Genomic DNA, 20213 nt, shown 5'->3' with positions numbered 1-20213 from the left:
GTAGACGCTGCTCTGGTGGCGAGTGCAGGTTTCCCTTGCTCTTGCCTTTCTGAAAAAGCTGAGCTTTTAGTTCTGAAGTTGTTATCGAGTCGTAGGAAGTCACAGGAGAGGCTGCCCAGGGCGTGCTGCTTAGCCTGTTTACGCTCAGACGCGCCGGGTCTGGGTCCTGTCCTTCCCCGGACCCCGCCCGCTGACAGCCGCGCACCTGGGCAGGGCCCCCGACAACACGCAGGTCCCCCCAGTCCAGGTGCGCCTGCGTGCGCCCTCGTGGGCTGCCGTGAGCACGCGTGGCCCCCTCGTGGCTCTCAGCCACACTGTCGGAACCACAGCTGCTTTCCTGGAGCCAGCAGCAATGCCTCACTTTCATTTCTGGTTTTAGTAACTTGTGTCCTCTTTCTCTTTTTTAGCATGGTTAGAAGTTTACCAGTTTTACTGTTTTTTTTTTTTTTTTAATAGCTTTGGTTTATGTATTTTCTCTATTGATTTCCTGTTTTTGGTTTCATTGATTTCTGCTTTGATTCAAGTTGTTTTCTTCTGGCACTTTAGATTTAATTTCTCTCTTTCTAGTTTCCTAAGGTGGAAGCTTAGATTACTGATTTTTAGACCTTCCATCTTTTCCAATATCTGGTTTCACTGCTTTGAATTTCCCTCTGAATGCTGCTTTGGCTGCGTCTCATAAATCTTGATGCTTTATTTCACGTCAACGTATGAAAAGAAACAAATTCAAAGTTTTTTTCCCCTGAAACTTCTGCTTTGGCCCTCTTGTTATTTGGAAATGTGTTGTTTAATCTCCATATATTTTGTTATTTTTAGCTTTCTATCTCACTGAGTTCTAGTTCAGTTTCCAGTGTGGTCAGAGAGTGGCTGCGGTGCTTTCTAGACTTGCTGACATGTATTTAAAGCCAGGTTGGTCTGTCCCAGTGGATGTTTCATGTGACCGGGTCTGTGATGCTATTCAGTCATTATTCCCCTCAAATAAGACTGAGAAGTCTATGAAGTCAGCATTTTCAGTGCTCTGCCCCAAGTCTCTCTTCTCTCAGACCAGTGTAATGCAAGAACCCTTGGCAAAGTCTCACTACATCTTGCCTGGGCTCACAGCTAATGAGCAAGGTTCAGCTGACCCTCCTGTGGGAGGGGTCCACCCCAGCCCTCAGCCTGGCAGGGGTTCTGGAGCCACCTCCCTGGAGAGGTCAGGGCATGGCTCCCGTTGGGGTCAGAGCAAGCCCAGGGGACACATGTGTGCAGCCAAGCAGCCAATGGCCCTTGTGTCCGTGGGAGGTTTAGGAAAGGAACTTGGAGACAATTACCCAGTGCTGCTCCGTTCTAAGGAAAGTCATTCTAGTTTAACATCACACTCACTCACAGAAGCACCCACACCATGCTCTTCCTGTTGGACATTTGGGGGCTGGTCTTCCCCACTCTGTTTGCAGCCCTGATCATGCCCTGGCTGTGTCCACCTGTCCGTCCTGCCCACTTACTGTCCTCAGCCAGGGGCCCTTTGCACACACAGCCCCAGCCCAGTTGCGTTCCTCCAGCCCTGCCCCCTTCTCCCAGAGCATCCATGAGCACTGACTTCCTTCCTGAAGAGCAGGGCTGAGGCTCCTGGCCTCCGACCAGCCTCACGGCAGACACAGAGACACCAAGATGGCAGCAGAACTGCCCGAGGCCCGCAGCGTGCAGTGAGCTTAGCCCAAGCAGCGGCCGGACGTGCTGCAGACACTGTGCCCTCAGGGCCTTTTCCTTTTGTTTCTTCTGAAGCAGCACTTGCATTAACAGCCTGCTCATCGTAAAGCAGGAGGGCTGGAGACATAAACTCTGGGATCTGAGCTGGGCAGGTAGATGGGCCATGGATGCAATGCAGGGTCAGGTCTCACCAGTGCTTGGTGGGAGCCCGTGAGCCCCCGCTGCTCTTGGCCCCTGTGACCCCCTGTCCTTGTGCCTTCCAGGGCAAGGTCCACCTGGAGCTGAGGCTGAGTGAGGTCATCACCGATTCAGGTGTCGTCTGCCACAAACTGGCCACGCGGTAAGACCCGGGACGGCCCCACCGCTGGTCTGCTTGGCCCTGAACCTGACCCTAGGCAGTGGGCAGGTCATGATTTGTAAACAGATGAATCAGGATACCCAGAAACGGGGCTTCCCCAGAGACAGTCTGAACGTCCTCGTGAGGCTCACGCTCACCCTGGAGGCGGCGTTTGGTTTTTGCAAATAGCCAGTCACTCGAGGTGACAGCAGAGGTTGGGGTCACACCCCTGGCTTTTGCTCAAAGAAATGGTGAGTAGGGGGCAGAGTTGGGGTTTGACCTCTGACCACAACCCCCAAATCTCAGCTGCTTCTACCCATAATGCTTGGTGGATGTGCATCTCTTTGTGTGCAGGAGTGTAAGAATCAGTGTGCACACCAGTGTGATTGTGTGCATGCAAGTGTGTAGGAGTGAGTGTGCACCTGAGTGTGCACCTGTCAGTGTGTGCTTGCAGGTGTCTGAGTGTGTGTACAAGTGTGAAGGAGTGTGTACTTATGGGTGTGTGCCTGCATGTCTGTAGGGGTGAGTGTGCATGTGTGTGTACGAGTGTGCAGGAATGAGTGTGCATCTGTGGGTGTGTGCCTACAAGTGTGTAGGAATGCATGTGCACTTGTTGAGTCTGTACCTGCAGGTCTAAGGGATGAGTGTACATGTGTGTGTGTGTAAGTGTGCAGGAGTGAGTTTGCACCTGTGGGTGTGTGCCTGCAGGTCTGTAGGGGTGAGTGTGCATATGTGTGTGTGTGTGCGAGTGTGTAGGAGTGAGTGTGCACCTGTCAGTGTGTGCTGGAAGGTCTGTAGGGGTGAGTATGTGTGCAAGTGTGTAGGAGTGAGTGTGCACCTGTTGGGTCTGCCTGCAGGTATGTAGAGGTGAGTGTACACATGTGTATGTGCAAGTGTGCAGGAGTGGGTTTGCACCTGTGGGTGCGTGCCTGCAGGTCTGCAGGGTGAGCGTGCACCTGTGTGTGTGGGGTCAGCGTAGGCACACACCCCGGTGTGAATGTGCCTCTCCCACTGAGACGGGCTCTGGGCAGACGGGTTCTGAACAGGCTTGAGCGCCAGGCTGTGCAGCTGGTGCAGCGACGTCCCTGGGAGGAGGGCTGATGAGCCCACGACGCATCTCCCATTGTGCATCCTGGGAGGCAGCATGTCGGGTTTCCTTTTCTCTGAGATGTTTGGGTGGCTGCAGTCAAGCCGTCCCCTTGCTGCTCGGAGCCTTCCGAGTGCTGGTCGGTGAGGAGGGGCGGTGCTGGCCGGCAGGTGGCTGTCTGGCAGGCAGCTGGCCCCATGTCCAGGTGCGCCTCCGAGACGCCAGGTGCAGGAGGAGCTGCTCCCCGACTAGGCTGCTGCCAGGACACCTTTGTCCCTGAGGTTCCAGAGAGAGTCCACCATCCTGCCTTCTTCCTGATTCACAACTGAATGTGATAAAAACCCTTTAGCCTTGAACTTGTGCCTTTGGCACAGTGTGGGCAAGTGAGTCCCTCCTCCTGCTTCCAGCCCCAGGGCCGCGGCCTCCCACCCTCCCACCCGGCGGGCCACCCTCTGTGCTCCTCCTGGGGAGCTCCACCCACTGTCCCACTGTGGCTGCTGGGCTCCCGAGCCCCCGGGCCTTTAGGGGTGTCAGCCCCTCACACAAGCCCCCTCCCCGGGCCTCTCGGGGTGTCAGCCCCTCACACAAGCCCCCTCCCCGGGCCTCTCGGGGTGTCAGCCCCTCACACAAGCCCCCTCCCCAGGCCTCTCGGGGTGTCTGCCCCTCCCTGGGCCCCTCACAGGAGCCCTTGGCTAGCTCACGGCTACATGCCCATCCCTGGAAATGTGCCTAAGATTTTGTTTAGTGAGAAGTTAGTTCACAGAGGGAGGAGCATGACCCCAGACCAGGTCTGTAGCAGGGAGAGAAGGGCGACGTTCCAGAAAGAAGGGTGGAAGGGAAAGACCTGAAGACGTTCGCAGATGTTCCCGAAGCCCAGCCTGTTCAGTGGGCACAGAAACGGAAAGAGGGTCGCCCACTCGCAGAGTGGGAGCAGCGGAGCTCTGCCTGGAGAGAGGAGATCCCGTGAAGGGCCAGGACCGCCAGGCCCCTTGAGGGGCAGAAGCCACCCAGGTGCCCGTCTGCAGGCGTGAACGGGACCTCGGTCTCCCTGAGGCAGGAAGGCGGGACGCTCAGACCCTCGGCGTCTGAGTGGGGTTAGGGCTCTGCTTCCAGCCAGGATGGGACAGTGGGACACGTGCCTTCTCTCACCTCAAAGAACCAAGAGCTGACGCCGTCTGCACCAGCCATGCGGATGGGGGCGGCCCCCACGGGAGGAAGCAGACGAGGTCACCACAGGCCCACTTTTGTCCCAGACATGCGTTGGTGACAGCCAGCGAGCTCCCCCAGCAGAGCCCAGGGCGAGTGAGAAGAGACACGGAGCCAGGGCGTCTTCTGCGGGGCAGCACACTTGGTGGCACTCCCTGGACCTGCACGAATGGACAGGGTGGAGCCCCTCAGGACCAGGTGGACAAGAAGGCTGAGGGCAAAGGGGCTGCAGAGCTGGGGGTCATTAGAGTCTCCCCCAGCCCAGTGGAGAGCACACTCTCACTCGAACACTCAGCAGACCAAACTGTCCCCAGACGAGGCCACCAGCACCTCCCGGACAGAGCTGCAGAGCAGTCTCTTCAAACAAGAGACCAAAGCCTCTGATGGCAGAGGGGCCCAGAACCCGGGCACCGAAAATGTGAGGCTCACAGCATCCAGCCAGGAGTTCAAGCAGGAGCAAGGCCTGTCCAGCAACAGACCAGGGCGACAGGTGATGGACAAGGGCAGTCCAAGAGCTGGTGGACCACGGTCCAGACCCAAAGGGAGCCAGGAGCCAGAGCAGTTGATGGAGCAAAGCCTGAGATGGGATTTCCCTGCCCGAGGAGCACGTTGGAGGCAGCACACAGGCCAGGGCTGGGAGCCCCTGCCGTGCTGGGCCCTCAGGCCCCCAAGAGCAGAGACCGGGTCCTGCTTCCTGCCTGACAGGGCTGCGTAGACCTCTCTCGAGCTCCTGGGGTCGGAAGGCAGGAGATTCGCCCTGGAAACTCTGCATTGCGGACAGAGAACGTCACCTGCCGTATCATAAACAGAGGGCTTTGCACCTCCAAGCCAGCAGCCACTGCAGCCACCCCCAGCAGCGCCTCCCCACAAGGGTCTCAGGGTGGACAGTCCAGGACTCTGGCCTCAGAGAGCGGAGGTGCCCATCAGAGGAATGATCTCAGTGAGCCCAGACTCCCGCGCGTATCTTCCTGTGTGTGGAAAAGCACTAAACTCCTTAACCCGGGGTGTCTGGGTTTAGTTAACAGTGGCCTTTCGATGTTCCGACCACCTGGCCTTGGTCACAGGTGCTCCTGTGTACCCTGGCGCCTCTCACCTGTTCAGAGCCGTCTGAGACACTGCATCCTGGGCTAGGTCCTCAGAAAGCCCACCACGTAAACACGACCCTCAACTCCTATGCTGTGCTTTGTTTCCAGCCAACACTGGAAGTGTGTCTGTCCTCCCCTGGTGCACACACGCTTCCTCTTGCCCCCAGGTGCTTGCTGCCCGCTGACCAGCTGTCCATCTCTGTTTACTAGACGGGAGCCTGGGGAGTGCTTTGCAGGGACTTGTGGCTCTTGGCCTGAGCTGTTGAGACGACTGCTCTGCCAGACCTCAGGGCGGCTGTGAGATGGCCCCTGGGCCTCAGATGCCCTCCTGACCTCCACTTCTCTCCTCAGCATCCTCGAGTGCCAGGGCCTCCCCATCGTGAACGGGCAGTGTGACCCCTATGCCACCGTGACCCTGGCGGGACCGTGCAGGCAAGTACAGCCTCAGCTGCAGGGTGGGCGAGGTCGCTGAGGTGGGGCTTCCCTCCTGAAAGCGGGTGGGCCAGGCAGGCTGTGAAGGCCTCACTTCCTTCTGTTTCCTTCGTGGCCTGAAGTCTGTAAGAAGAAAGCCTTCCTGTTCTTCATGTGGGTGTTTCTGGCTCAGTAAAGGGTCCCGATTTGCATACCATCTGGTGCTGGAGACACAGCCGCTGGTGGTTGAGGCCGGGTGGTCTGTGCCCTGGAGGGCCGGCCAGGTGGTCTGTGCCCTGGAGGGCTGGGTGATCTGTGCCCCGGAGGGCCAGGTGGTCTGTGCCCTGGAGGCTGGCCGGGTGGTCTGTGCCCTAGAAGGCTGGGTGGTCTGTGCCCTGGAGGGCCGGGTGGCCCAGCCTTGGTGGAATCACAGTGTTTTCCATCCGATCCTTCCCCTCGAATGCAGGTCAGAAGCAAAGAAGACGAAGGTGAAGAAGAAGACCAACAACCCCCACTTTGATGAAGTGTTCTATTTTGAGGTCGGTGTTTCAGTGGCACAAACACAATCGATACCCACACCCCGGGGTCTTTGGCAAAAGGGCCCTTGGTCACTGCCGCGGAGAGTTCTGGGGTGCTGTCCCTCACCTGGAGTCCCACTCTGCAGTGTGAACCCCCAGGAGCTCCTTCCTTCCCTGGGTGGAAAGGCTGTGTGCTGCTTCCAGTTTGACCCAGTTTTGTGTTGAATGCTGGCAAATCAATACTTTCCAAATTACCAAGACCTTGGGGTTTTTTGGCTGGCTTGATTTTTTTTTTTTTTTTTGCTCCACCCAGTCTCCCCTGAGCAGCAGAGAGAGGCTTGTTTCACCACAAGTAGTGAGGGTTTTGGGGGTGGAAGTAGTGCATTCAAACAAGAGCCCCTTAGAACCAGAACCACCAGTTGGCTGGTGGGTGAGGGCCAGGCTGGCACAGAACTGCCAACCACTGGCTCAGAGGTGCCAGCCCCAGTAACGCTCGAGAGGCCATTGTCCCCCTACAAAGGCCACCATAGGTGAGCATGAGGGTCTCGCTCCCATCTCCATGCTTCACTGCCCAGCGCGGGGAGGGCGGAGCAGCCGTGCCCTTATGTGGCGACCACGGCACTGGGGCTCCCAGAGCAGAATGGGTGCACCACCCTCCAAGAGGCAGTGGGCAGGGTTTCTGGAGTGGGGCTGGTAAGGGTGTACATGGAGCACTGGAGCTGTAGGAAACGAAATGCTAGGGTGGAAAGGTGTAAGGGGACTTTGCAAATGAACTTGGAGGGATGGGTCAGGATGTGCGGGGGTCACTGGCCTCTTCCACCTGGGCCCTCAAAAGGATGGGCAACGGTGGCCTCATTGGGCGGCTGTGGAGGCCTGGAGGCACAGCCTGAGAGCCTGGGTGAAGAAACTGTGCCGTCCTGGGATGTGCTTGTTGTAGCCAGGAGGAAAAGGAGGCCAGCCCCCCCTCATGGGGTGCATCTGCAGGCTGTGCAGGAGTGAGCCAGCAGCCAGGGGCAGCGGAGGCCTGACGCTCGCTCTCCGTGCCCGCAGGTGACCAGGCCCTGCAGCTACAGCCGCAAGTCCCACTTCGACTTCGAGGACGAGGATGTGGACAAACTGGAAATCCGGTGCGTGAGGGCATTTGGGGTCAAGATTCCCAGGCAGTGCGCTTGGGCTCCTGCCGCCTGCTGGGCCCTTGTGCTGTGTTTGGAAACTGGGCGACACCCATGAAGCTTATGCTGAACAGTGTTGGATCGCGACCTCCAAAGATTCAGCTTCAGGACCCGGGACCAGGCTTGATCACTCAGAGCTCTGTGTGGCACGAGTTCTACTACAGTGAAAAAGGAGAGAGAAAGCTTCTGACACAGACATCAGAAGGGGGATGGGGAGTACCCCCTCGCTAGTCTGATCAAGGCTTTAAGTACTTTAGCCAGACCCACTCCCACAGCATACTCTTAAGATAGCAAGGTTAGTCAGAAGGTTCCTGTTAGAAGGAAGAAACATGTCCTTGAGCAAGGTATCGTTGTTATATAATCATTAGTACAGAGCTTAAGGAAAAACATACCTTTGAGCAAGATGAATTGTTCTGTATGGTTGTGTAAAAAGTTAGTCTTAAAGATTGTTGTCATAACAACTCAGAGGTTAAGAAAAAATGTCTTACGTGACTAAGACCAATGTAGAAAAAAATGTTTGTCCCTTTCTCCTCCTCGAGGGCCCCGGACTCCTTGCCAACCTACATAAGATGTAACTGTCTCATCTACAGACAGGAACCTCAGTTTTCTGGATCATTTTAGCACGAGGATGCTGGGAGGTGGCTGGAGGACACATGGTCTGTGTCTACTTTGCAGTGTCTTCCTGGGTGCAGTGCAAAGGTTCCAAGCCCCTCTCTGTGTGAGGCCTGGCCTGGCACACAGTTCCACTGCTTCAGGGCCCCGCGGTGGGGCCTCTAGCGCAAGGTTCGGCATCCCTCTGGGCCTCGCCAGCCCTCTTGCCTCTGTGGCTGCAGCTCCACCCCCTGTGTCTGGGGACAGATCATAAGCCTGAGTCTGGGGTGGCCACAGTGGGTCCGACCACCATGCTCATGAGAACCATAGGGCTTCTCTAGATTTGACACCGTTTAACTTTGCTTTCCTGTGGGTCAGGACTTCCCTTGAAGCCTGAGGTTCTGACACTCAGTTGGGGGCAGTCTGGGGTCTGTCCTGCAAGCCCAGCCTCCACATAGCAACAAGCCATGGGCTGGGGCTTTGGGCGAGCCACTCCCCCTCCAAGGGCCTGAGCGCTTGGATCTCAGGCTTCAGCTGTGCTCAGAGTGGCCTGTGGGCCTGTCCTGCCCCAGCTCTGGGCTTCAGGGCTCCCATTGCCTGGCCACCTGGTAAGAGGCCCCATGCCTTCTGCCTTCCAGGGTGGACCTGTGGAACGCCAGCAACCTGAAGTTCGGGGACGAGTTCCTGGGGGAGCTGAGGGTCCCGCTGAAGGTGCTGAGGCAGTCCAGCCCTCACGAAGCCTGGTGAGGCCCCCACGGCCCGGCAGCCCCGACAGTGGCTTCACCGCCCTGTCCCACCACTGGGGTGGGGGCAGGCGCAGATCACTCGCCTCACACCTCACCCCAGAGCCCACTCACCTGTGAGCATGTGGGCAGACGGTGCTGTGCCCAGGGAGCGTCCGTCCCAGGAAACTGGAATTCCTGTTTCGGTTCCCAGGCGGCCCTGCTTGACCAATAGCCTGGCCTTGGGATGGGGCTGGATGGGAGGCCTGCTGGTGGTCAGTGGCTCAGCTGCTTCATACCTCAGGCTGCCTGGCATGGGCGCTCAGGGCAGCTGGGTGCTGCAAGGCCACGGATAGGCTGGGAGGACAAGGGTATCCGTCAGGAGCACCGCTGGGTGCCCCTGTGCCTGGGGCCACCCAGCCCATAGTACAAGCCCTCCCTCCCCACTAACGTCCATTCCTGAGGGTCTCTCCACCCGGGGCTGCTCAGTGATGGCCATTTTCCAGGGTCAGTCTCCAGGGTAAATGGTTTTATTGCAGTCTCCTGCACTGCTCACGGCCCTGCCTGTTCCTCCCACTCCGACACCCCCTTCTGAGTCTGTGGCTCTGTGATCAGCCCAAAGTGAGCGACCATGGGGGCTTGCCCCCATACAGACTCTGGGGGCATCAGGTGGGGGATTCTCCAGGTGCAGGGACTCTGTGGGAGGGGTCGGGGGCGGCCACTGAAGGGTGGGGATGCGGAGGGGGTGTCCTGCAGAGTGTCCACGAGACCCCTCGCCTCAGACGCTGACCCAACCCGTGTCAGGAGGACCGCTGTGGCAGGGTCCCTGGGGAGCGGTGGCCTCATGCCGCCTGTCCGTGGGTCCCGCACCAGGTACTTCCTTCAGCCTCGGGACAACGGCAGCAAGAGCTTAAAGCCAGGGGATCTGGGCTCCCTGCGCTTGAATGTGGTCTACACGGAAGACCATGTTTTCTCCTCCGACTACTACAGCCCCCTGAGGGACCTGCTGCTGAAGTCAGCGGATGTGGAGGTACCTGCATGGCCCCCCCCATGGCCCTGCTCGCCTCCACCCGGCACCTGGCAGCCTCCCCCCACCCCCGCCCCTCAGCCTGGACCTCCCAGCCTGCCTAGTGCTCAGGACCATCTGTGTCTTCCTTTACTGGGGGTGGGGACCCCACAGCCCACAGGAGAGCCATGGGAGCCCCATAGCCCACACAGGAGCCATGGGAACCCCACATCCCCCATGGGAGCCCCAGGAATCGTACACCCCACACAAGAGCCACAGGAACCCCCACACCACCACAGGAGAGCCATGGGAACCCCCACACCCCCACACGAGAGCCTCGGGAACCCCACACCCCCACATGTGAGCCATGGGAACCCCACACCCCCACATGTGAGCCATGGGAACCCCACACCCCCACATGTGAGCCACGGGAAACCCCACACCTCACACGAGAGCCACAGGAATCCCACACCCCCACAGGAGAGCCACGGGAAACCCCACACCCCACGAGAGCCACGGGAACCCCCACACCTATGTGAGAGCCACAGGAACCCCCACTCCCCACACAAAAGCCACGGGGACCCCCACACCCCCACACGAGAGCCACGGGGACCCCCACCCTCCACACGAGAGCCACGGGAACCCCCACACCCCCACACGAGAGCCACGGGGACCCTTACCCTCCACACGAGAGCCACGGGAACCCCCACACCCCCACATGTGAGCCACGGGAAACCCCACACCTCACACAAGAGCCATGGGAACCCCACACCCCCACAGGAGAGCCACGGGAACTGCCACACCTATGTGAGAGCCACGGGAACCCCACATCCCCCATGGGAGCCACAGGAATCATACAGCCCACACGAGAGCCACGGGGACCCCCACACCCCCACACGAGAGCCACGGGGACCCCCACCCTCCACACGAGAGCCACGGGAACCCCATGCCCCCACACGAGAGCCACGGGAACCCCACAACCCCACACGAGAGCCACAGGAACCCCCACCCCCACACGAGAGCCACGGGGACCCCCACCCTCCACACAAGAGCCACGGGAACCCATCAGGCCCGAGACTTGCGGTTTCTCTGACTGTGACCCCAGAGTCGCGGGCGGGTTCTCTGCACAGCGGCTGGTGCTGCGTGTGGGTGGTGGGTGTGGCTCCTGGAGTGGGCTGGCAGGCAAGGGCTCAATTCCCGCACCCTGCCCCAGCCTGTCTCCGCATCGGCGGCCCACATCCTGGGCGAGGTCTGCAGGGAGAAGCAGGAGGCGGCCATCCCGCTGGTGCGGCTCTTCCTGCATTACGGCCGGGTGGTGCCCTTCATCAGCGCCATCGCCAGCGCCGAGGTCCGCAGGACCCAGTGAGTGCCAGCTGGGCCTGAGACCCTCTGGGGTCCTGGCCTGCCGAGGGGCAGGGCGGGGGCCCAGGGAGCTGGAGGGAGCCACGCGGACTTCACCAACACTCTGGCTCTTTCACAACTGTGCCTTTCATCCTGGGAACGAGGTGCGGGGGGCAGGCGAGCGGGGAGCTGGGTGCCTGGGGGAAGCTCAGTTCCAAGGTCGGGGCTGCGGGGTCAGCAAGAAGCCCGCATCAGGGGCCGGGTCCCTGCTCCCCAGGGCCTGCCACTGTTCTGGGAGGTGGGCTCTGCTGGGACCAACAGCTCAGAAAGATCCATACGTGTCTGTGGAGGTGTGGCGAAGACACCCTTTGCCCCTGGGGCTGTCATGAGTCCCTGAAGACCAGATGTGGCTCTTGAAGTGCAGGGCCCTGGGGGCCCCGTGGTGGCCGTAGTGGTGGGGGGTTAGTTATGCAGCAGGCAGGCCTGGACCTCTGGGTGCTGCAAGGCGTTCGTTGGTCAGGGCAGCCCCCCACTCCCTGGACACCTCCCTATCCATGCTGTTTTCTAGGGACCCCAATACGATCTTCCGAGGGAACTCGCTGACATCCAAGTGCATCGACGAGACGATGAAGCTGGCAGGCATGCAGTACCTACACGTCACCCTGAAACCCACCATAGAGGAGGTGAGGGCCCGCAGGAGGGGAGGCTGGGCGCCCCCGGAACCCAGAGCTGGCGCCGCCACACCAGCCTCCCACCTCCCGAGGGTGCCTCCAAGCATCCCAGAGTCTCCCTCATTTTTCAAATTAAAAAAATACTTCAGAAAGTCCATTGTTCTGCTCATACAGGAGGACCCAGGGAGGACACCTCCCTCCCCGGTCCTGGAGGCCATTCCTCTGGGTCCCCTTTCTGGGAAGGGCATTTCCTCAGCACAGTTTAACAAGAAACGGGTCCTTTGCATTGAGAGGACGGAGGCTAGATTCCGGTTTGCTCTGTGAACCGAGCCCTGAGGGCACCCTGAGGCGTGAGCCGGGCCCTGAGGGCACCTTGAGGAGCTCACAGGATCTCCGCCCACCTGGGCCCCAGTTCAGTTCACATGTGGCTTGTCCTGAACGCTCTTTGTAGATTTGCCAGAGTCATAAGTCCTGTGAAATTGACCCCGTGAGGCTGAAGGACGGCGAGAGCCTAGAGAGCAACATGGTGAGACCCACGCGCCCTGCCACGCGCTCGGGACGGGCGGGGCTGTGGGAGCCACCCAGCACCAGCCGCCATACCCTGCTCCAGGCCTGGCCCGCGGATCACACTGTCTGTGCCTCTAAAGAGCCCAGAGGGGTCCTGGCCTTCGGAGGTCACATCCCGTGGTGCGGTCTATGGGCCCTTGGTCAGCAGGGGCAGGGCCACAATGCGCCCCTCCGCCCTCCCTGGTTGGATGCAGGGTCTGGACTCCACAGCATGCTGGCCCTGACCCGTGGTGGGAAGCCTGTTGCCCGAGGGCCCTGGGTGAGTGGCCGGCTCCGCAGCCCCGGGAGGGCTGGGTGCAGCCGGCACTGCCCTCTGCCTTTGCAGGAGAACCTGCGGCAGTTTGTGGACCGCGTGTTCAGCGTCATCACCAAATCGGGGGTGAGCTGCCCCACCGTCATGTGTGACATCTTCTTCTCCCTGCGGGAGGCAGCCGCCAAGCGCTTCCAGGGTGAGTGCTCGTGGGCCCCTTGTGGAGAGGCCTCCAGGCCGCAGAGGACTCACAGGTCCCATCAGGGTTAGGGCTCCAGCCGTTGCTGCTGGGAGGGGTCAGCCACCAGCGTGGAGGGCTCCCTGTCTGCACCCCCCAGCTCGCACCTCCCCCATCTACACTCCCCTGTCTACACCCGCCCCTGGGGGAGCCAGGCCCCAGCGCTGCCTGGGGAATCACAGCTCGCAGCTGAGCTTTGTCCCAGTGGCTCCCGTTTTCTTCCCTGGCCCGGTTTCTCCCTATGGCTCCAGAAGCCCAGACGAGTCTGTCTGTCTCCACCACAGATGACCTGGACGTGCGGTACACAGCTGTGAGCAGCTTCATTTTCCTGCGGTTCTTCGCTCCAGCCATCCTGTCCCCCAACCTCTTCCAGCTCACGCCCCACCACACGGTGAGTGAGCCTCAAACACAGCACAGAGCGCTAGTCAGCCAGACCTGGCCAGCCACCCTGACCCGCCCAGCCCTCCTGACCGTCCCGCCCTCCTAACCACCCCCAGCCGCCCTGACCCTCGCAGCCGCCCTGACCCGCCCAGCCCTCCTGACCCGTCCTGCTGCCCTGACCCGTCCCGCCCCGTGGACCAGGAAGGGTTAGGGAAGGTGCTGCTAGCCGAGTAGGGGAAGGTGCAGAGACAGCTCCACGTGATGACTGGATTATGGATAAGCCACAGGCCCTCAAGTCCTTATCTCGGGGAGGTGCTGAGACATTCTGATCTAAGTCATGTCATTAAAACCATCGGATGGTGTGACCAGGGCTTCAGCTGAGGGCTTACTCCACCCCGCCCTCCATGGGAAGACAGAGTGTTCCTGACCTTGGGTATATTCAGTCATCATTCAGGCCAGGTAGTCAGCATGGACTTTTGAACTCCCTCCATGACCATGAGCGAGGCCCACGCCCTCATGGACAAAGTGCCAGGCGGCCCCCGCGCTTGGGGGAAAGCCCAGGGTGATGGCCCATTCCTGGGTTTGAGTCCAGCCTGTGAGCCGTGTTGGGGGCGAGGGGCCCCTGGGCAGGGTCCTGGGAGACACGGCCAGAGATCCCCTTGGCTGGCAGCACTGGGTGTGGGTGGCCCGAGGGCCCGCCTCTTTAGCAGTTCCCAGACTGGACAGGCCGAGGGTCTCCAGGGACCTGTGAATCCAGCACTTCTGGGCTTAGCTGCTCCCTCACGGATGACACTCATGACAGCACAGCTTTTAGGGGTGTCCTTCCTTTTGTTGGTGGCAGTGCTGGGCTCAGTCACAACTTGTCTGAGAGACTGTCACCTCCCGTCTCTGGCAGGACCCACAGACGTCGAGGACGCTGACACTTGTTTCGAAGGCCATTCAGACTCTGGGCAGCCTGTCCAAGTCCAAGTCTGTGAGTCACTGGCTTTAATTCTCTTTCCAACACGGAGGGGGACGTGGAGTAATAGGGTGAGGAGGGTCGCAGCCTGGCCTCCCCAAAGGAGGACGTGGAGTAATAGGGTGAGGAGGGTCGCAGCCTGGCCTCCCCAAAGGAGGACGTGGAGTAATAGGGTGAGGAGGGTCGCAGCCTGGCCTCCCCAAAGGAGGACGTGGAGTAATAGGGTGAGGAGGGTCGCAGCCTGGCCTCCCCATGCGAGGCTGTAAGAGCGCCTTTGGGAGGAGCAAGGTAACAGCAGGTGGCAGTGGCATCCCCTGAAGGTGTGACGTCCCCCGTGGGCAGTGATGTCACGTCACCATATACAGTGACCGTCCTGTTGGGCTGTGACGTCACCTGTGCGTGCTGACTGTCCCCTGTAAGTGGCTGGCACTTCCACTGCTGTATGTGGATCCGTAGACATGTGCCCTTGGCACAGACACTGCCCAGCCCCACTGCATAGCTGGGCGTTCTCAGCCTGAGCGTTTTAAGGAAGTTGGGGTGCCGCCCAGTGACCAAAGCCTTGTCCACACACAGCTAGAGGCAGCCACTCCTTCCCCAGGCCCATGCTCATCCATCTTCCCTTCACCGGGCTCCCTCGAGACTGGCGTGTGGGGCCGGGAAGTCTGTACGTGAGGGCAGCTGTGCGGGGGCCAGTGGCATGGCCTCTCCTCGGAGGCGGGCCCGTCGGGCTCTGCTGGGAAAGGGTTGAGCCGCGACTCACAGGGCCCCCGCCCCTGCCCTTCTCCTGAGTTCACGGCCCTGTGTGCCCCCCGCCCCCGGCCCTGCAGACAGCAGCCCCTGCTCTCCTATGTTCACGGCCCTGCATGCCCCCCGCCCCCGGCCCTGCACACAGCAGCCCCTGCAGGCCAGTCAGCTTTCTCGGAACCTAAGTGACATACACAGAAGCAGGCCAAAGCCCCACACTCTGTCCGTCCCTCAGCCCAGCATCTGTCAGCCAAAGCAATGAGCAGGCCCCTGCCGGGCTGAGGTCCACACAGACCCCCTTGTAATAAAATGACTCATGTGGACAGAGGCCCCCAGGTTCCTCCTGCCATTGACCTGACTCCTGAAAGTGAGAACCTCCCCATCCCAGCAACGCATCTGGGAGCCACATGCCCGCGAAGGGTGTTGAGTCATGCGTCACAGGTCTCACCCAGGACCAGGACCCCGGGTAGTTGGCATTTGAAGCATAGCTTGAGTGGAGCCCCTCCTGTGGTGTGCGGCGGGCCTCAGCAGCAGGGGGTGCCTGCACTTCACGCTGCTGGGAGGAGATGCCAGCCCCTGTGGTCAGCTCCGAGCTGAGGCTCGTCGCGTCCACGCTCCAGGCCTTTCAGGTTTGGGCCAAGCGACCTCAGGCTTCGTTTAAGTGACCTTTTCTGTCTTAGGCCAGTTTTAAGGAGTCCTACATGGCTGCATTCTACGAATTCTTCAATGAGCAGAAGTACGCTGATGCGGTGAAAAACGTAAGTCTCAGCATCAATTACCCAGACTCACAGAGGCCGAGGTGGGTGACTCGTGGGAGGCCGAGCTGAGCAGGGAGGCCCTGCGGGGGCCAAACCCAGAGGTGGGAGGGAGCCGGAGCGGCTTCGAGCTCGGGGAGAGGGGAGGGTGAACCTCCCCGAGTCACCTGGGGCCTGGCAGCTCTCAGGAGCAGCAGCGGCTCTGGGTGCGGGAGACCTTCCCAGGAGGGGTGGGCTCGGCGGGGTGCCCGGCCTCCGTGGTTCCCTGAGGGGCTCTACCTGCACCCGCGCTCAGACCCACCTCTTCTCTGGCTGCAGGAGGAGACACAGGGTGCCTGGGCAGTTCTCACAGTTTCCCCTTAACTGTCTGCTTTCTGTCCCACTTCAGTTCCTGGATTTGATCTCATCCTCCGGGAGGAGAGACCCCAAGAGCGTGCAGCAGCCCATCCTGCTTAAGGAAGGGTGAGGTGGCAGGAGGGAGGCTCAGGGGCAGGGGGCCTGCCCGCAGGGCCAGGGGCGTCCAGAGCTGCCTGGGGCCTTGGTCTGTGGCTCTGAGACACCTCAGAGCTGCTCCCCTGTGCTTGTTGTCCGCTGAGGCTGCGAGGGGAGGAATGCCCGTCTGTGGGCAGGGAGCGGGAGGAGACTGAACGGCCCCCGAGTAGTCAGAGGCTTCTGCCCGGTGGCTCCCTCACCAGAGTCTGAGGGCCCCCTGCCCTCCATCAGCCCCCCAGGCAGCAGAGTCTGAGGGCCCCCTGCCCTCCATCAGCCCCCCAGGCAGCAGAGTCTGAGGGCCCCCTGCCCTCCATCAGCCCCCCAGGCAGAAGTGTCCCCCGCCGGGGCTCAGAGCACAGGACGCAGCCCAGAGCAGCTGGCTTTCTGCTGTCTCTGCCTCCAGAACACGCTTGCGGGGCTGGGACCTACTGCCACACTGGCTCTGGGGGCACCTTTAGTCCACGTTTTCAGGGCAGGAGGCGGGGCTCCTTGTTGGAGCTCTGGTAGACCAGAGTTGTCAGCAACTCGCAACCTGAGGTTGACAGTCGACACCAGCACAGGGGCTAAACTTTTCAAAAGTAGAGGCCTTCATCTTCTGATTCTTAAATCCTGTCCCTTGGAAATAAGATACCGAAACCCCATAGTCTGCATCAAATGTCACAGGAGTGGAATTGGTGAGCTGTTCTGATTTTGTGACTTTGGCCCGCGGGGGCAGGCAGGCAGGTGCCTTGGCCCAGCCCTCAGCCGCTCACCCACCAGACTGTCCTGTTCACGACAGGTTCATGATTAAGAGGGCACAAGGGAGAAAACGATTTGGGATGAAGAATTTTAAGAAAAGATGGTTCCGCCTGACAAACCATGAATTTACCTACCAGAAAAGCAAAGGTAACAAGAAAAGGTCACTTTTTACTTGTTTTCACATATTTTATTCCAAGGGACCAGAGCCTCATCTTGGGCCCCGTGGGGTCCAGGTTGCTTTTGGGGTGAGCACTTCCTTACACGGAAGGCGGGGGCTCCAAGAGGGTGGCCTGGGTGGCGTGGGGAGCGGTTGGCCCTCCATGGCTGAGTGTGGGGGGTCAAGGTCTCGGGGCGGACACTCTTGTCCCATGTGGGTGGCGTGGTCTGGATGGTGGGCATCCCCAGGGGACTCGAGGCCTGTGGGAGCCTGCGGGGAGACCTGCAGGGAGACCGGCCCCTCCTGGCACTCACGGCGTGCTCTGCCGCAGGGGACCCGCCTCTCTACAGTATTCCCATCGAGAACATCCTGGCCGTGGAGCCGCTGGAGGAGGAGTCCTTCAAGATGAAGAACGTGAGTCCCAGCCCCTACCCCCCAGCCCCCCCGACCCCCTGCCCCTGGTCCTGGTCTGTTCCTGGACCCGTGAAGCAGAGAGCCTACCCTGCCTGTCGGGTCGGCCAGGATCCGTAGGGTTTCTCTCAAAGTCAGCTTTGGGTAGAGGCTGTGGGGCCCCGCATCCTGATGGACCTCCCCCAGGTCCGCCTCTGCTGGCCATCTGGACACTGGCAAACAGCTTGGGGACCCCTGCTTTGCCTTTATTCCCCCGACACCGTGGGGACCGTGGGGGTGGGGGATAGTGCCTGAGTTCTGCCTGGTGAGCACCTCCACACGCCGGGAGGAGGAAACACGTGCCCACCCCCGCCGCATGGTCACCGCGTCCCTCCTGTTCCCCTTCGAGGCTCCGAGGGGGCACAGGGTCCACGCTGGGTGTCAGGACGACCCGCTGTCTGAGGGGCCGGCCTCCGGGGGGCAGGTCCCTGCAGGCTCGTGAGGGCACCGTGGGGTCCTGGCCCTGCGTCCCATCTCCCTCAGCTGTCTTCCCAGAGCCTGATCCGAGGGCTTTTCTGGGTTGTCTGTATTCCTCAGAAAATCTGCGCGCTTAGCTCCTGTTTATCCTGTCTGCTGCCGTTCTCTGCTCTGATTAGGTCCTGTTTATCCTGTCTGCTGCCGTTCTCTGCTCTAATTCTGCTCCTAATTTTTAAAATATTTTTTCTATTTTTTCAGTTTCATTAGATGCATTTTGCGTAAGTCGTATGCAGTCTTTTTTGAAGGCAGACGGGATGTAAATACTAATAGATAAAACTTGAACTCCTACACACGGTTCGCTGATCTTCCTAAGAGACCCTGAGTGTGACCGGGAGGGTGGCGGACAGTGTGGGCCCTGCCATCCAGCCGTCAGAGGGCAAAGGCCCCTCGGGAGTGTGGGCATCTGCTCGGCGGCCCCAGCCTGAGCCTCTCTTCTCTGAGGCTTGTCTCCGTGTCCCGAGGGCTAGGTGAATGGAGAGACGGCCCCACTGGGGTCTCCTTGAGGAAGGTGGTGGCCAGGACACCCCTTCATCAGGTAGATGGAGCAGGCAGGGACCACCTGGCCGGGCGGTCAGCTCCTGCGCTCTCCTCTGCAGACGATGGTCATCCTCAGGGTGGTCACAGGCCAAGCAAATGCCAGGTGCAGCAAGGGGCTCCGTGTAGTCGGTTCCCCCTTATGTGTTGAGTCGTCATGGTTTATGGTTCGGGGGACGGTCTGGTTGAGCAGGACCCTGAGGAGACCTGAGCGAGGATGGTCATCTGGAGCTCTTTGCACAAAGGACACTCCCATGAGGAGGGGTTTTGTTTCAGTGTTCAGACAAGTTGCCTCCCATGCCCTTAGGGGCACTGCTGGGGCTTCGGTGGGCTCAGTGGGGTGCCCTCTAGGCTTTAGGCGTCTGCATCCTCCGAGGTCACTGAGCGCCCTCGTGTCTCGAGACCACTCCCCCATGACCATCCCGAGGAGGAGGGCCTGGAGCTGGCCGGGAGCTCACCCCCTCACATGGGGGCGGCACTGGCCTGGGCCGACCGTGGGGCCCCAGACCCACCTCCCCTTCTTCACGCCGCTGCCCCAAGCTGCTGCCGCAGGCCCCTCCAGGCTGAGCTTCCGGTGTCTGCCAGTCCCTCTCCCGGCTCGCAGGCCTCAGCCAAGTCTGGTCCGCCCACCCACATCCGTGGGCCCCCTGCGCTGGGCCCCTGCAGGAGGTCTGGTTTGCATAGCTGCATCCAGCCGCACAGGGTGGGTCTGCCTGGCCTCTGTCTGGTCTGAGGCCGACCCCGCGGCCGCAGACGGTTAGTTGCTGGCTAGATGATGGTCAGAGGCAGCTGCCCTCGTCCTGCGCTGGCTCCTCACCTTGGCTTCCTGCCCCGCCCCCAGGGCCATCTGAGGTGATTTCTTGGGCTGGGATGTGGCCTCGTGGCAGGTGTTCGTGGGCCTGAGGGATGTCAGCGCCCGTGTCCTGCCGTGTGTGTTTGCACAGCATCGCAGCCCCTCCCAGGCCGGTGACAGGTCCCCCCAGGGTGGGGCTGGGGACAGCCTGCTCCCAACGTCCAGGGAGGCACGCTGTGCGGAGCCGTGCCCTGAAGCAACCGGAACCGCTCATTCCATCAGGTGTAGAGTGATTCCTTAATGATAATAATTAGAAGAACTATCATGAGAAGTATTAGAGGAAATTCCTAACTTCAGAGTTAGCCCACGGGAACCACCTCTGTGGAGGCAGCAGGAGGAAAGGACTCTGAGTGCCTTCCTCCAGGGTGTTGCCTCCGTCGGGGATGGAGCTGTACGTAGATCGTGCAGTCTGCGGCCTGTGCAATGGTGCTTGTGTGGGTAGGGCCGGCCAGAGGAGCCTTGGCTATTCACTCAGGAACCCGAAGTCCAACTCCTCTGGGGATCCTTCAGATCCTGTTCTCTTTCCTCACTGGGCACACCTCCCCACCTTGCAAAGGCCACCTTGGACTTTGACATTCTAACTCTTGGCCCCTGTGCCCTCTGACAAGTCCAGCCTCCCAGGGTCAAGCCTGCCGACCTCCCTGCCCTTCTGTGGGCGGCATGGCCGTGTCTGCCGGGAGGTGCCAGCCCTTGCTGCCCCAGGGCCTCTGCCCCTGCTGCTCACTGTCCCCGCTCAGCTCACGTAACTCCAGGCGAGCCATCCGATCGCAGCTGGAGGACCGTTTACCT

General features: G+C 60.4%; 1 protein-coding gene across 1 annotated transcript in view; it reads left to right on the top strand.

The window, feature by feature from the left end:
* Window positions 1-20213, top strand: part of RASA3 (RAS p21 protein activator 3) — a 79812-nt gene that overhangs the window by 51602 nt on the left and 7997 nt on the right. The window contains exons 5-20 of the mRNA XM_061435478.1: window positions 1947-2023; window positions 5750-5830; window positions 6276-6348; window positions 7378-7454; window positions 8729-8833; window positions 9686-9842; window positions 11032-11180; window positions 11728-11842; window positions 12282-12356; window positions 12723-12846; window positions 13170-13276; window positions 14162-14239; window positions 15649-15726; window positions 16112-16185; window positions 16994-17100; window positions 17442-17524. Coding sequence (XP_061291462.1) covers window positions 1947-2023; window positions 5750-5830; window positions 6276-6348; window positions 7378-7454; window positions 8729-8833; window positions 9686-9842; window positions 11032-11180; window positions 11728-11842; window positions 12282-12356; window positions 12723-12846; window positions 13170-13276; window positions 14162-14239; window positions 15649-15726; window positions 16112-16185; window positions 16994-17100; window positions 17442-17524 — 1560 coding nt within the window. The remainder of the gene's footprint in view (window positions 1-1946; window positions 2024-5749; window positions 5831-6275; window positions 6349-7377; window positions 7455-8728; window positions 8834-9685; window positions 9843-11031; window positions 11181-11727; window positions 11843-12281; window positions 12357-12722; window positions 12847-13169; window positions 13277-14161; window positions 14240-15648; window positions 15727-16111; window positions 16186-16993; window positions 17101-17441; window positions 17525-20213) is intronic.

This window comes from Bos javanicus, chromosome 12 (assembly GCF_032452875.1).
Source record: "Bos javanicus breed banteng chromosome 12, ARS-OSU_banteng_1.0, whole genome shotgun sequence".
NCBI lineage: Eukaryota > Metazoa > Chordata > Mammalia > Artiodactyla > Bovidae > Bos > Bos javanicus.
Note: the sequence above shows the minus strand (reverse complement) of the source record. Positions and strands in the feature narration are given on the sequence as shown.